Source organism: Phocoena phocoena, chromosome 21 (assembly GCF_963924675.1).
Source record: "Phocoena phocoena chromosome 21, mPhoPho1.1, whole genome shotgun sequence".
Taxonomy (NCBI): Eukaryota; Metazoa; Chordata; class Mammalia; order Artiodactyla; family Phocoenidae; genus Phocoena; species Phocoena phocoena.
The window spans coordinates 31,672,332-31,687,096 of NC_089239.1; the positions used below are offsets into that span (position 1 = coordinate 31,672,332).

At 40.3% G+C, this 14,765-nt stretch overlaps 1 protein-coding gene across 1 annotated transcript in view; it reads left to right on the forward strand.

Annotated features, from left to right (window-relative positions):
• Positions 1 to 6,897, forward strand: part of NEIL3 (nei like DNA glycosylase 3) — a 41,751-nt gene extending 34,854 nt beyond the window's left edge. The window contains exons 9-10 of the mRNA XM_065899982.1: positions 5,152 to 5,326; positions 6,715 to 6,897. Of these exons, the coding sequence (XP_065756054.1) occupies positions 5,152 to 5,326; positions 6,715 to 6,897 (358 nt within the window). The remainder of the gene's footprint in view (positions 1 to 5,151; positions 5,327 to 6,714) is intronic.
• The last annotated feature ends 7,868 nt before the right edge of the window (positions 6,898 to 14,765 follow it).

Below are 14,765 nucleotides of genomic sequence, written 5' to 3' on the forward strand. Positions count from 1 at the left end.
GGAGCACAGGCTCCAGACGCGCAGGCTCAGCGGCCATGGCTCACGGGCCCAGCCGTTCCGCGGCATGTGGGATCTTCCCAGACCGGGGCACGAACTCGTGTCCCCTGTATCGGCAGGCGGACTCTCAACCACTGCGCCATCAGGGAAGCCCAGGGAAGAGTACTTTAAACGGAGTGAAGGTGAGTTTTCTTCCCCTATGCCTTTTCTTGCCAGTGGGGGATGAGGAGAGGAAGAGTTGCTGTGGACGGGATCTAAAATAATCTTAGGAGTGTTCTGATCTCCAGCTTTTCATCTGATGAGCTATGTCTTTGCTGATGGAAAGATTCTTTGGGCAGTGAGATGAAGGACCACCATTGCACAAACCTAGACCAACCTCTGGGAATCCTTTAATAACAGAATTCTGAGATGTTTTTTGGTCAATAGATGCTTTAATCTCGAGTTTCTTGTACTGACTCTAATTTTACCATCAGTTAATCTTGATCGTTTATCCTTGGCTGATTTTTTGTTGTTGTTGTTCATAATCATGTATAATAACTGGTTTGACTTTTGTCCATAATACTCAAAAAATATAGACATTTGAGTTAAGCTATGGCGGGCAAACTTTTAACTGACTTGATCAGTACGCCACCTTTTCACTGAACACTAATTAATGTGTCATGACGGAAGTTCATGAAGGAGCTAGTTAAGAGTGTCTGAGTTGGGAGGCTATGCTGTAGGAAAATCATTTTTGAACAGCCTTTTCTGTTGTGTAGCTTAAGTGGAAAGAAGCAGATGTGATCATTTAAAAATATTGTGGCTTTTGTTGTACTCAAATGAAGTATCTTGGCGTATTTTTATTTCCTTAGTGCTTTGTAGAAAGTCTCAGACAATTTAACTAATGAATTATGGATTTAAAAAAACATTAATGTAACCTTAAGTTTTAAAGATTTCTTCATAAGCCATTAGTAATAGGGTCATATGATTAATCACAGCACACAGCTTTACTTAGAAACACTGCAGCGTGCGTATGTGTTGCATGTAAGAACCCCAGGAATGAGACTCCAAAATCAATCAACATCAACTAGCAGAATAAATGTCAAGTGATGAAATACATTCACCCAGCAGCAGCTCTTCTGCACCCAGCTACTTTACAAGGAATAAATTGCAAATTACTGTCATTTATTTCATTTTTCTCCTTGTCTGGCAGCTACAGTGTTCATCTTGTGGACAAGATGCCGAGCAGAAGCTCACAACATAATAGGATTAAAGCAGGTGGTCCACTCAGAGAATTTATAGCCAGTTCATTGTTTCTTAAATAATTGTATGGTAATTAATTTGCCTTTTGTTCTCTTAATTACTGCTCTCATCACCACATGATACATGCCATGTTGATGGGGCATATTTTCAGATTGGTCTTTAGATAGACTTGAATTTTATCCAGCTACTGGATTATAAATTAGATCGTTGAACCAATTTTTAAGCAGTTAAGAATGACTGTTAGACAGTTTTAAGTCTTTGATCCATCTATTGTAAACGCAGAGCAAAACACAGTGATAACCACTTCAAAGAAGCATAACGTGTTTTGGGTTGAAGCTTTTCCTGAGCTGACGCAAAGGCTCACGTAGATGAGTGAAATGAAAATCAGTAACGTTTTCTCAGGTGTGCCGCCATCAGGGTTGCCAGATTCTACCTCTAGTCACCAGTGAAGCACTCACCTCTCGTTCGTGCTTCTGGTTCACCTTTTGGTGTTTTCAGTCCCCAAGGATGTCAGAACCACCTGGGACCATCCAGGATGAGTCATTTAACCTCTGTTTGTTTGTTACGATCCTTGAAATACTGCTGAGCTACAAAATCTACATTCAGTGAGTCTGATCAGTTCAGTGTTTTTATTATAATGAATCACCCTATCTGTGAAATAAGTTAAACCATGATAAATTGATCACTGAAAAAATACCCGTTTTAAAACTTACAAACCTGTGCTTGGTAATGTCTTCCTTCTTGATAATAGTTTTTATCTGATCTCTGTTCAGTGTTACTTGAACAATGCTTATTGAACATGTTCAGTGTTTATTTATTAATAAGTATTTATTAAGAACCTATTATACATTAAGCACTACTCTTGGTTCTAATGACGACCTCTACCTCAGCAAACTACAGCCAGAAGGGCCAAAGTCAGCCCACCCCCTGTTTTTATAAATAAAGTTTTATTGGGACACATCCCATTCCCATTGGTTTACATATTCCCTCTGGCTGCTTTTCATGCTAAAACAGCAGATTTGAGTATTTTGCAACAGAGACCATAAGACCCACAAGCCTAAACGTATGTCCCTTCTGAAAAAGATTTTCCAACCCTGATCTATTATACTGACCATTTATAATCCAGTATTAGTATTCAAAATGATGGTCCTAGTTATCAAAATAAGTTAAACTATCCCATATGCTAAGTTTACCCAAGAAAATGCTCTGCTACATTTTCGAAAGTTTTTAAAGTAATGATTGAAACAAAGAGGAACCAAGATGTCCTCAATTAATCAGAACATTTAATTACCCTGGATAATGTTTGCTATCATAAAATTAAGATTCCCTGTACATCTTTAGAGCTGACGTGTTCACAGATGGCATCAGTGTCTTGGTTACATTAACTCAGTGCTTCAGTACGTAATTGTATATGGATCACCTGGGAGCCCTGTTAACATGCAGATTCCGATTCTGCCAGGGATCTGGAGTAGGGGAGGATGATTCTGTACTTGTAAGGAGCTGCCAGGTGATGCTGATGCTTCTGGTCAGATGGACCACACTCTAAGGGCCGGGATAAGATAGCATGTGGCTATTTTCTCCTTTAACTTTATACCAAGGAAGAAACAGAATTGAAGACAGAAATGAGGAACCTATAGGAAACACTGGGATCTTTCCTTTCTACCTGAATCCTGACTTCCACCATGCTCCTCTCCAGGAAAGCTTTGCTAGTAGGAAAATCTAAACATCTCCCTGGATTTGCAAAACTCTGGAGATTTCTAGGCTGAAGCAAGTGGGTTTGAAAATGTTTAACTAATTGTTACCTCAGACAGCCTTCTAAATAATATATAAAACTGTTTGCATGTGTGTACTTTTTTTTTTTTAACGAAAGCACCAGTTTCTTTCCTTTAAGATTCTTAACCTTCTGTGTTCCTCCTCTAAGTTTTTTTTAAGCACTGTTTATGACCCACTTGCTTCAATTTTGAAATCACTCAACTTCTCTACAACCACCCAGATGTTCAGCTTCTCTTGAAGTTAACGTTTTAATATTGCCTCTTTTGGGGAGAGGGGCTGTTGAAGTGAAGGGGGTTTGGAAAAGAGAAGTCTGTTGCCTGTCACCCTGCCTATTTCTGGTTAGCATCCCCCGTGACGCTAAAATATAAGCCACTATCCCCTACCCTGAAAACGCTACCAGCAAAATAGCTGCTGGAGAAATATTTAATGATAACAGTGTCCTTAGCAGTGCCCACAGCTGCTTTCATCTTGCACACGCCTGCTGCCCAAGCAGCTTCAGGAACTTCAGGATGTTTGAGTCCATCCCTTTAAAGAAATATATTTAAGCATCTATTTTATAAACGAGTGTAAACCAATTTCACCACAAATAAAAGATCCCTTGTATGTCAATTCTATCTCAATAAAACTGGAAAAAATATCTCACACTCTGAACATTTTGATTAGATATGACGCCTCAAGGCATCATTATAGGAACAAGTATGGGAAGAATGTGGTTTAGGAAGCAAGGAAAAGGGAACCAACCCTGATTTATAAGTATTTTTAAAAAAATCATTTAAGAATGGTATTTTGTTCTTTAGAAGTTAACGAAAAAAGAAAGGAAGAACTTTATCATTAAAAAGTTAAAAATGGGGCTATTAAGGGGAAGGACTTCTGATTTTAATAAGAGCTCTTTTTCTCTTCAGTTGGTTTATTAAGAAGACTTTTATAAAGGCATTATTAAAATATGCAAAATATAAAAAAATTAAAAATAATCATGAAGCTCCTTTTCAAAGAAAAAATTCTACCTAGACAGCTACAGTGGAAGCCCGGCTTCTGGCCTGTAGACACTGTATTCAGGGGTAACCTCCAGACACTCTTGATCTAATCATGGGAGGAGACTAAAGCTTCCTCGCTAGCTTTACAAAATACACTTTTCTGCTCTGCCAGGCAGCCTGTTACTTGCTGAAATACGATTGCAACTATTAAGGTAGACTTGGTCAAAGAAGAGCATAGAAAATTGTCTTTAAATTGGACAGCAGATCTCTTTGGCCTTGTCAGAACCATTGATGAGAGTTTGCTACTGATGAGAAAATAATTGGAGAAGATTGTGACTCTAGTTCCTTTGGACGTCAGGGGACAGCTGGACTTGAGAATATTTTAAGAGAAATAAAAGTAGCCACCCTGTCATGTTGGGTAAGAAAAGAACCAGATGTCACAAATGAAAACTAAGAAGATTGGCTGTGCAATTCAGCTGTTTCTGTTCTTGAGAATGTAAATGATACGCCTAATTTAATTTACATAAACAGGTAGCTTTGGAAGGAAATTACCTGGGAAAGCCAAGAATTAAAAAGATGTAGGGGCTCCCCTGGTGGCGCAGTGGTTGAGAATCTGCCTGCCCATGCAGGGGACACGGGTGCGAGCCCTGGTCTGGGAAGATCCCACATGCCGCGGAGCAACGGGGCCCCTGAGCCACAATTACCGAGCCTGCGCGTCTGGAGCCTGTGCTCCGCAACAAGAGAGGCCGCGATAGTGAGAGGCCCGCGCACCGCCATGAAGAGTGGCCCCCGCTCGCCGCAACTGGAGAAAGCCCTCGTGCAGAAACGAGGACCCAACACAGCCAAAAAATAAATAAATTAATTAATTTAAAAAAAAACTATTAAAAAAAAAAGATGTAGGAGTGTATGTATTGGGTTGGCCAAAAAGATCGTTCAGTTAGTGAATACATTGTTCAATAAAATTCTTGGTGAAAATGAAAGATGTCTTTTATTTTTACTTAAAAGCGAACGAACTTTTTGGCCAACCCAGCAACTGCGGGAAGTTGATGGTGGTCGCTTTCTGGTACCGTCTCTTTGTACAGGCAGGATTCCGATGCGGGGTCAGGTGGTGTGAATGACCCCTTTTAGCACGATCATGGTGCAGTTATTGTGTAACTTGTCATTACAGGGAGCGTCAGAGTAACACTCCAGGTGGTCCTCGTTCATTAAATGCCTGCAGTCCCCGCTGCAGTAAACATGACCGCCCCTGCATTCTACAAGTGGTGAGGAAGGATGGAGAAAACAAGGGCAGGCACTTTTATGCTTGTCCTCTACCGAGAGAAGCACAATGTGGATTTTTCGAAGTACGTGTACGACCTATCAAGCTTAATGATAGTGTCCTTGAATACTTCAGTTATTAAAATGTAACAAATAGCAGTCCGTTTCTGGTTTTACCTTTAAATTTAAAAGCCATGCTGACTGACATTTAGTCTAAAACCTGAATGCTGAATAACTGAAAATTCTAAGAGGTTCATCCCCAAAAGAAAAATTAATCAAATGACAGCTATTCCATTATTAGAGTGTATCATATTTGTAACCCCCCTGGCTTACAAAGAGAGAGGTATTGAGTCACCCAGGTGACTGATAATCCAAGATAGATATTTGCTCTTCCTGACTTCAGTGTGACATCCAAACCTTTGTTTTATGCACTGGATAGAAGAACCCAGGGAAATAATTTACATGCCCTGGATTTACAGTAAACGTAGCAAATCCTACCACACAGGCTTAACCAAAACAAGTGATGGCACAATAACAGTTTAGATGTAGGTGATTCCCCAACCTTTCAATCTATGAGTTTGTCCCTGCAAATGAGTGTGAGATACAAGACAGGAATCTGGGCGCTTTTGGTCAGTCTTTCTGCCTTCCACAGAACGAGAGCCTCTCACTTCTGACTGTGATCCTAAGGTTTAAAGATACATATTTTTCCCAGCTGCTTCATCTGGTGCCTAAGTAGAAAAAGAAAATATGGATCTGTCTCGGCACTGGAGCAAAGTTTTCTGGTTGGGCTTGCTGAGAGAGAAATGATCTGTCTTCAGTGTGATACCTTCCTAAGGAATTCCCCAGGGAAAATGTGGTCATGATCTTAGAGCATAACCCCTGCCCGAGATGTGGCTCCATCCTACTCAACTTCCTGATCTCCTCCCCTCAAAGCTTGTATAGATGTAATGGAGAAAATATTATTAGCAATATTAACAATATCACAGCCTTCTGGGTAGCTCTCTTGAGGCCAAAATTAATAAGGATAAGAATAATACAATGGAATTTGCGTGAATTAGTCCTGGTAGTTCTGTATTGGATGCTTTCTTTTCCTAGGAGACTAAGGAAGGTTAATATTAAAATCATAACAAATCTTTGACCTTAATAGCTTAAACAGAGCTATATCAGGAACACTGGTGATTTGCTTTACAGAGAGATTTTCAATAAAGTGAAGGAACTTCTGTAAATATGCCTTTGGACAGAGGGAAACTCAGAATTATGACAATTTTCTGTGTGATTCAAGCGAATCTGTTAGAGATGCTTCTTATGGGATATAAGGTTTTTTAGGGGCAACGACTAATGACTTACGTGTATCTTACAATGTCAAATTAATAGGAACAGCAGTGAAGACAGTACAGTACTAATCAAATGCGTCAAGGCTCAGCCTGTCATTCTACCTTCCATCTAAACTTTACAATCTGTTTTTCCTCCCCAGTGGGCAGATTTGTCCTTCCCATTCTGCAGCCATGGCAAACGCTCCATCATGAGAACAGTGTTGAAGATTGGACCTAATAATGGAAAGAATTTTTTTGTGTGCCCTCTTGGGAAGGAAAAACAGTGTGGTTTTTTCCAATGGGCAGAAAATGGGCCAGGAATAAACATTATTCCAGGATGCTAAAGTTATTGCAGTATTTGAGAACTCTTCCTTTTATTTGTGTGCCATCTTTTCATTCAGTGTTTTTTTTTTGCCTTGATGAATGATGCTCTATGTGTTTTATCAAATATACAATATATTCCATTTAGAATGTATATTTAATGCATTTAGTTATGACAATAAAGTATTTTTAGTATGCTCTTAGTCTCTTGTATCTTCTTTGGGGAAGCAGTGATTTTTTTTTTTAGGAGTAGAGTATGCAGTACAATAAAATAATAAGGTATTCTGTCTGAACTGAATAATTTCTCAGGTATCACCACTATTCATAACATATGATTAAAGGAACTTCTTGTTTTCTTAAATGAAATGTAAGAAATGGGATCTTCGTTATAGAAAATCATATTTTCTTCTTTTTTTCTATTCAACAAACATCAAGTTCCTCTAGGGCTTCCCTGGTGGCACAGTGGTTAAGAATCTGCCTGCCAATGCAGGGGACACAGGTTCGAGCCCTGGTCCAGGAAGATCTCACATGCTGCAGAGCAACCACTACTACTGAGCCCGCTCTCTAGCGCCCACGAGCCACAACTACCGAGCTCACGCACCACAACTACTGAAGCCCGCACACCTAGAGCCTGTGCTCCGCAACAAGAGAAGCCACCGCAATGAGAAGCCCGCACACCGCAATGAAGAATAGCCCCCGCTCGCCGCAACTAGAGAAAGCCCGCGCACAGCAACGAAGACCCAACGCAGCCAAAACTAATAAATAAACAAACAAATAAATAAAAACATCAAGTTCCGGGCTTCCCTGGTGGAGCAGTTGTTGAGAGTCCGCCTGCCGATGCAGGGGACACGGGTTCGTGCCCCGGTCTGGGAAGATCCCACGAGCCGCGGAGCGGCTGGGCCCGTGAGCCATGGCCGCTGGGCTTGCGCGTCCGGAGCCTGTGCTCCGCAACGGGAGAGGCCACAACAGTGAGAGGCCCGCGTACGGCAAAAAAAAAAAAGTTCCTCTAGATGCTAGAGATATGCCAAACACTTGCATAACTTCAAATGCATTTTTGTGAAAAGCTGTGGGGATTCAGAATATAAAAGTAACATTTAAGAAAAGAAGTCATCTCTATATCTTTAAAAGAGAAGTTGGTTTAAACTTTTTTGATCTTGATTTTAATACCTATTAATTAATTTTTAAAAGTTCATTTCAGAAGCTTAATGTGATATTATTTTTTTATTTCTAGTTTTAACTCCTCTCCTTTTTTTAAAAATTTAGTTCAGGTATTATTATTTCCCCAAAGAAAAGAAAAACATTAATCAATGCATTTCTGCATGTTGGTGGAAAATTCCATTCAGAGCTGGTTCAATCTATTTTAAAAAAAAAAAAAAAGGACAGCATGGAAGATGGCTGGAACCCTTCCCCCTTCTAAAACTAAATGACCCATGCAGAGCTCTAGAAGTTAACAGCATACAAAATTACCAGCAGGGACAGAGCATATTTCACCATCCTGTGTTTGAATTCTATGTTGAAGAGCCACAATTAGAACCAACCTAAGATCAGTGATCTTCACCTAAACTGCTCAACAGGGTAATAACTACAGAGAAACCAGGAATGAGACTGGACCATTGATGGTCTTAGTGACATGATGTGAAGTACACAGAGTGTGTATTCAGAAGACAACTACAAATTAATTGTACAACAAGGGAAAAGGCCTACTGCAAATCAAGCTTCCATAAATTCTAGTCTCCAAAAATTAGCAAATTAATTACAAAGAAATATAGGCAAGTGAAACACAATAGATTTCAATGTAAGTTTAGAGACTTATCTACTGAGAAACAAAGAACATTTTACTGACAAACATCAAAGAATCAGATGGATAGGCAAAGCAGGATCTTGATTGGAGAGAATGAAAGTTTTAAAAATGTCATTCTTCCAAACATAATTTTGAGTTTTAAGGAAACTTCCCATCAAAATCTCAAGGAGGTTTCTGCTTGCATCGTGGGGTAAGCTCCAACTGAACCCAGCTTCAGATTCTGGACAAAAAAACAATACTGGAGAGTGAACAAAAGCAGGCAGATTCTGGAGGTGTGTAAAATGTGGAAGAATTACCTGGAGGTAATTTCCCAGGTTTTTTATCCTGAGGGCAGCACAAAGTCGGTTTCAACCCAGAGTCTTTCTGGGCTGAAGAGCCAGCAGACAGTCTGGCCAACCACAGCCACCAGGAAGAGGGAAATCTCAGAAGAGATTCCAAGATGGGGGCCCAAGTTCTGCGTCTAAACTACCCATGACCTTGAATGACCCCTGGACCACACACACACTGGCGTGGGGCAGACAACACAGAGCAGCTAAAAGAACTGGATAGATAAAAGAACTGAACCAAGAGAATTTGCACTTTGAACCCACTTGCCCTAGACAAAAGGATCAACATTCCTCTAGACAGGATCATATTCCTGTCCAGAGGAATATGCCAAATCCAGAGTCTCCACCATATCATACTCACATGTTCAGGGTTCCGTCGGGAATTATGCAACATAAGAAGATCCCGAGTAATGTGACCCAGATTCAGAGAAAAGACTAATACCCAAGACCAGCTCCAAGATGACCACGATGTTGGAATCTACCAAGGATCTTAAAGCAGCCATTATAACTATGCTCATGGAAGTAAATGCTAAATGGAGATGATACCAAATGGAAATTCAAATCTTCAAGAAGCAATACAGAAACTCTTAAGTGGCAAATATCTAAATAAATATAACATTATTTTTGCCTCTTAGTTTCATTAGAATACATGGGACTGTTCAAAGCAAAAAAAAGTTATAACATAGTCTTGTGAGATTTATAATGCATGTAGATGTGAGAACTGTAGCATAAAGAGGTCAAAGGAGCTATACAATTGCAAGTTTTCTACATTTCGTGTGAAGTGGTTCTATATTAACTCTAATTGTAAAAAGTTAAGTGTCTATATGTGATATCTATTACCAGACTTGGGAAGTTTTCAACCACTATTTCTTTGAGTACTTTTTTAGTTCCACACGCTTCCTCCTCTCTGAGATTCCAGTGATACAAATATTAGATCATTAGATCGTTATTATTCCACAGATTTCTGGGCTCTATTTATTTTTCCCACTCTCATTCAAACTGATCTGTCTTCAAGTTCACTGACTCTGTTGTTTGTCATCGTCACTCTACGACTGAGATCATCCAGCTAATTTTTTGTTTCAATAATTGTATTTTTCATACCTATAACTTCCACCTGGTCCTTTTTTAATAATTTCTATTTCTTTAGTGAGATTTTCCATGGGTTTCAAGATAATTTATGATTGGTTCCAGAAGCACTTTTTTTGATGTCGGCTTTAAAATTCTTATCGGATAATTCTCATATCTGATTTATCTCAGTATCTTCATCAGTTGAGTGTCTTTTCTCCTTCAGATGTGTTTTTTTCAGTTGGGGGCAGGACAGGTGATTTTTTGATTGTATCCTGGATGTTTGTTATTATGTTAGGAGGCTCTAGGTCCTATGTAAATATTATATTTTAGCATGCAGTCATCCAGATTAGCTAAGTGTGTAGGCTCTGACTTACACTGTGGGCTTTATTTCCAGTGACAGCTTAGTTTTCAGAGCCTTTGCAATCCAGTTCGGGTCTGCTTTTTTCTGGTTTTGCTGTGGGTCCTCATCAAGCCCTCTGGTGCTGTCTGCAGACACAGAAGGTGATTCCCTGGGCTGCCTGGTGCTTCTAGGACATCTTCTGCAGAGGGCTGTGGGCAGAAGCCACTGTGCCTGTGTCTCCTTATGCCACCGGGCGGAGACAACTGGTATTGTTATCTTCCGCATCAACCACATTGGTTCCCACAGAAGCAGAACCAGGACCAGGCTGGCAGCCTTCAGAGCTGCATCTGTTCATCATTGTCTGAACCTTTGGAAGCTGCTGTGTGGTCTGCTGGTATTCATCTCTTTGGAGTTTGTCTGCCTATTTCTTGGTACTTCAAACCATATCATATGAATATAAAGGCTTTTCATGATTGGGGGAAAACAATGAGAGAGGGGGTAAAAATGAGGAAGGTGATTTTAAGAGCCACTGTTTCTGAGCCCTTATTTGGTGACAGCTGCTGTCACTTTCCATAGATTCTTTCATTTAATCCTCTTGACTGCCCTGTGACATCTATTACTGTTATTTCTCATTTTACACTTTAAGAAAGCTGGCTTGCTGTACATTAAGTCAGAGATATGTGTCACGCAGGCTGTGGTTTGAATGAAGTTTGCATGCTTTGAATAAGCTTCTCCCCTCTCCATGTATTAAAGAAAATTGTCTGTACCCAGAATTGTGTGTTGTTGATATGTAAAGATATCTAACATACACAAACGAAAATAATTGTCAGATGACAATAAGATCGTGGTCATTTTTTTTTCTCTAAAATTTGTCATGTTAAAATTTCTATAAATTTATTTGAAATCTCCATTACTTTCCATTGCTTTTATTTATTTAATTTCTATTAAAATTCTTTTTAAAAATCCGTTATTTTCATGTACTTTCTAAAGGTACCTGCCATCGCATATTCTAGACCACCATTATTAGCAAGTTGGGGTGTGGGATGAAGGAACAAATGTTCCAGTGAGTTTCCAAAAAATTGAACCTCCTTTTTCTTGGTATATCTTTCCAGCACTTACATCTCTTCTGGAGCTTATGCTAATGTTTGCCTTGTGTTGTATTACTTGTCCTGTCTGCGTTTCCTGATGTTCACCTAAGGGATTGTATGTAACCCTTCTTTGTTCTTCACAGACTCTTACCCAAGATTGTGCCTTGTACACAGTAGAAACTTGGTAAACACTTGATGAATCTAATAGATGAAGGTTAATATCATGTCAGTCTTTTGAGCACTGTTAACCTTGTTACCACTATTCAAACATGAAGTCACTTAAATGTCATTGAAAAGAGTGTCACTGGTTTATTATAAAAGAGAAAGAAATTCCTCGGTGTCTAAAAGCTGTTAAATCTTTCTGGTAATTTAAATGAAAGTCTTCACGGACAGGCCCAAACTACTCAGATCAAAGGGTATGCATTCACTGGAAAGGAAAGAAAGCATAAGGCTGCCTTAGTGCTACCCTGTGTTTCATAACATATAGAGATGAAAAAAAATGTGAGTACCCCGTGCAATGTCCATGAGTTTGAACCTCTTCGTTTTGTAGGAAACCAAGTCAACTGGTTTAAATCACTTCTTAGTGTTTAATTCAAGTAATCTCTATTGAGCACCTACTATGTGAAAAATTCAATGATACGGTTTTTTTGGTTTGTTTGTTTTTGTTTTTGTTTTTTTGCGTATGCGGGCCTCTCACTGTTGTGGCCTCTCCCGTTGCGGAGCACAGGCTCTGGACGCGCAGGCCAAGTGGCCATGGCTCACGGGCCCAGCCGCTCCGCGGCATGTGGGATCTTCCCGGACCGGGGCACGAACCCGTGTCCCCTGCATCGGCAGGCGGACTCTCAACCACCGTGCCACCAGCGAAGCCCAATGATACGTATTTTTAAAGTAGATCTTGCCAATGCCTAAATGAGAGAGAGATAATAAGGGATAGCAGCTCTATACGCAGAGTGTGGAAGGAGAGCCCCACACCTGATTCAGGAGCTGGAGGGACCTCAGGAGAGACAGCAGCTGGAATTTCACCTTGGTGAAGATTTGCATATGTGCAAGGGCATTTCAGGCTGTAGGTGCGGCATCAGCAAAGCAGCTCAGAGCACAGGGACTGTGTGGCGAATAGCAAAGAGTCCTCTTCGGCTAGATCATAGGGAATATGAAGGAAAATACAGGGGGAGAATCTGTAAAGGAAGAATTCATTCCATTTCGCTGCTACCAATGGAGTTCCTAGGATGGGCCAGTTCTTTGTTCCCAGGATATAAAAGTAAAAAGTCACTCTTTCCCCTTAGGGAGCCCATGGCAGAGAAGCAAGCCAGTGCACACCACCGGGACCTGTGCTGGGTTAATGATGCAACCCGTGGGCCTTCTGAACAAATGAAAAAAGGAATTATTCTGCCAATGCTGTGCAAGATGGTATGTATAGTGTTTAATTACTTAGATTCTAGAAAACCATTGAGTTCTGGAGTCAGACCGCTAGTTCAAAGCCTGCCCCACCCCTGACCCTGACCTTGACCCTGTGACCTTGAACATGATATTTTATTAGGTTTGGGGTACTGTGTGCTGAGTCTTAGGTACCTCACCTGTTACGTGGCGATGATACCATCTCCAACGCTGTTTTGAGGATAAAGTGCTGTATCTGTTTAAAGGGCTGAGCACAATCCCTGGCCGTCAAAACACAAGAGTTCATTTTTTTATCTTCATTGTTCCTACTCCTCCTTGTACCCTTACAGCGGTTATCATGGGAGGTTTCAGGGAGGAAGTAGCACTGGTAGTGGCCTTAAAAAAGGGTGTGGATTTCACCAGACAGAGAAGGACTCGGGATGGAAGGGAGCAATGTGAGGAAAGCGTGGGGACAGGAGGGAGTGCGGTCGTGTTTGGGGAACGGAGAGCCTGGAACTTCATAAGGAAGGTATTAGGAAGAAGATGGTAGACTCAGTTTTAAGTTTCCAGTGACACATCGGAGACTTAGGAACACAAAACATGAAGGAACTATGAAAAGCCTTCCTTCATGAAGAACTGAGAGAGACAGGCATCCATTCTTCTAGATAGAAATCATATATCCCAACAGCGAGTATAAATCTTTATCAACTACAGTCACTCGCACCCCCTTCTCTCCCTATTTCTTTGACTGCAGAAGAGATTCTGGCTTTGAGCACATGGAAGCACTGCTTATAGTGTTTCTGGGAAAGCAGGTCATGGGGTCGCACAGTTTCAACCAGAGTGATGGGCCCCAGCAGTGCATAGAGTCCCATTCACTGAAATCTATTTTTAAAGGGGTGAATCCAGTGCTTGACAAGGCAGAGCAAGGCCCCCAAACACATGGAGAGTGGATGAACTCTACTGTTCTTGGAAGTTGCAGAATAAAGGCCAGGGGTTTTGGGCTTGAAATACTTTCTATTTATTATTCAAATCCTATTTGCTTCTCTAAGAAAAGAATAGTGAAGGAGTGGAAAACACAGGAAATTAAAAGAGATGAAGAAATGAAAAAGTGGTGGTAGGAAAAAATAGATCATATGAACAGAAGGGGAAAGACAGAAATGCCTAAAGCATCTATACGGACACTATGCCTCCATTTTTAGCCATCAGAAACACAAATATATGGATAGTCAACAAAAGAACAGCCTTGTAAAGTTTTAAAACTAAGCACTAGATTTGGGACTAAATGCTATCATAAAATGCAAAACTGCAAAGCAAATGAGCAGTCTCATGACAATTCCCCACCTACTGGCCGTGTGCACATCTCTGTATCACTCCCAATCGCTCACCTTGGCGTCTTGGTTTACATATTAATAAATATTCATCTGCTTTTAATATGCATATATCTTTCTCATTATATTATTATACTCAGAGTGTTTAGCTCCATTTAAAAAGAATTTATTTTGCTGTCAATGGCAGAAAACAATTTAGGAAACTGAACAGAGCAGGAAAAATGTTAAATCTAACTATCTGAGTTGGTTATGGACTCATTAGTTTAATAACTCGTTTTCTCCAAACTTGAATAATTTGAATGCATTAGGAATGACCGGCACTAAAAAAAAAGAAAAGTGTGTTCTTAAAATGGTAAACACTAGATCTAGGATCTGAGTTTGTAGTTATTACTTATTAAAATAACCAAGCAAATTCCATTGAGATATGGTCTTGCTTTCAGGAATGGTCTATTAGCAGGCAGCAGTGAGCACAACAATTAACCATATCAGCGCATTAAAACCTAATGTGTAAACTCCGCACAGCAGCCAACACACATCCTACCACGGCCTATTAAGTAATCAGAAGT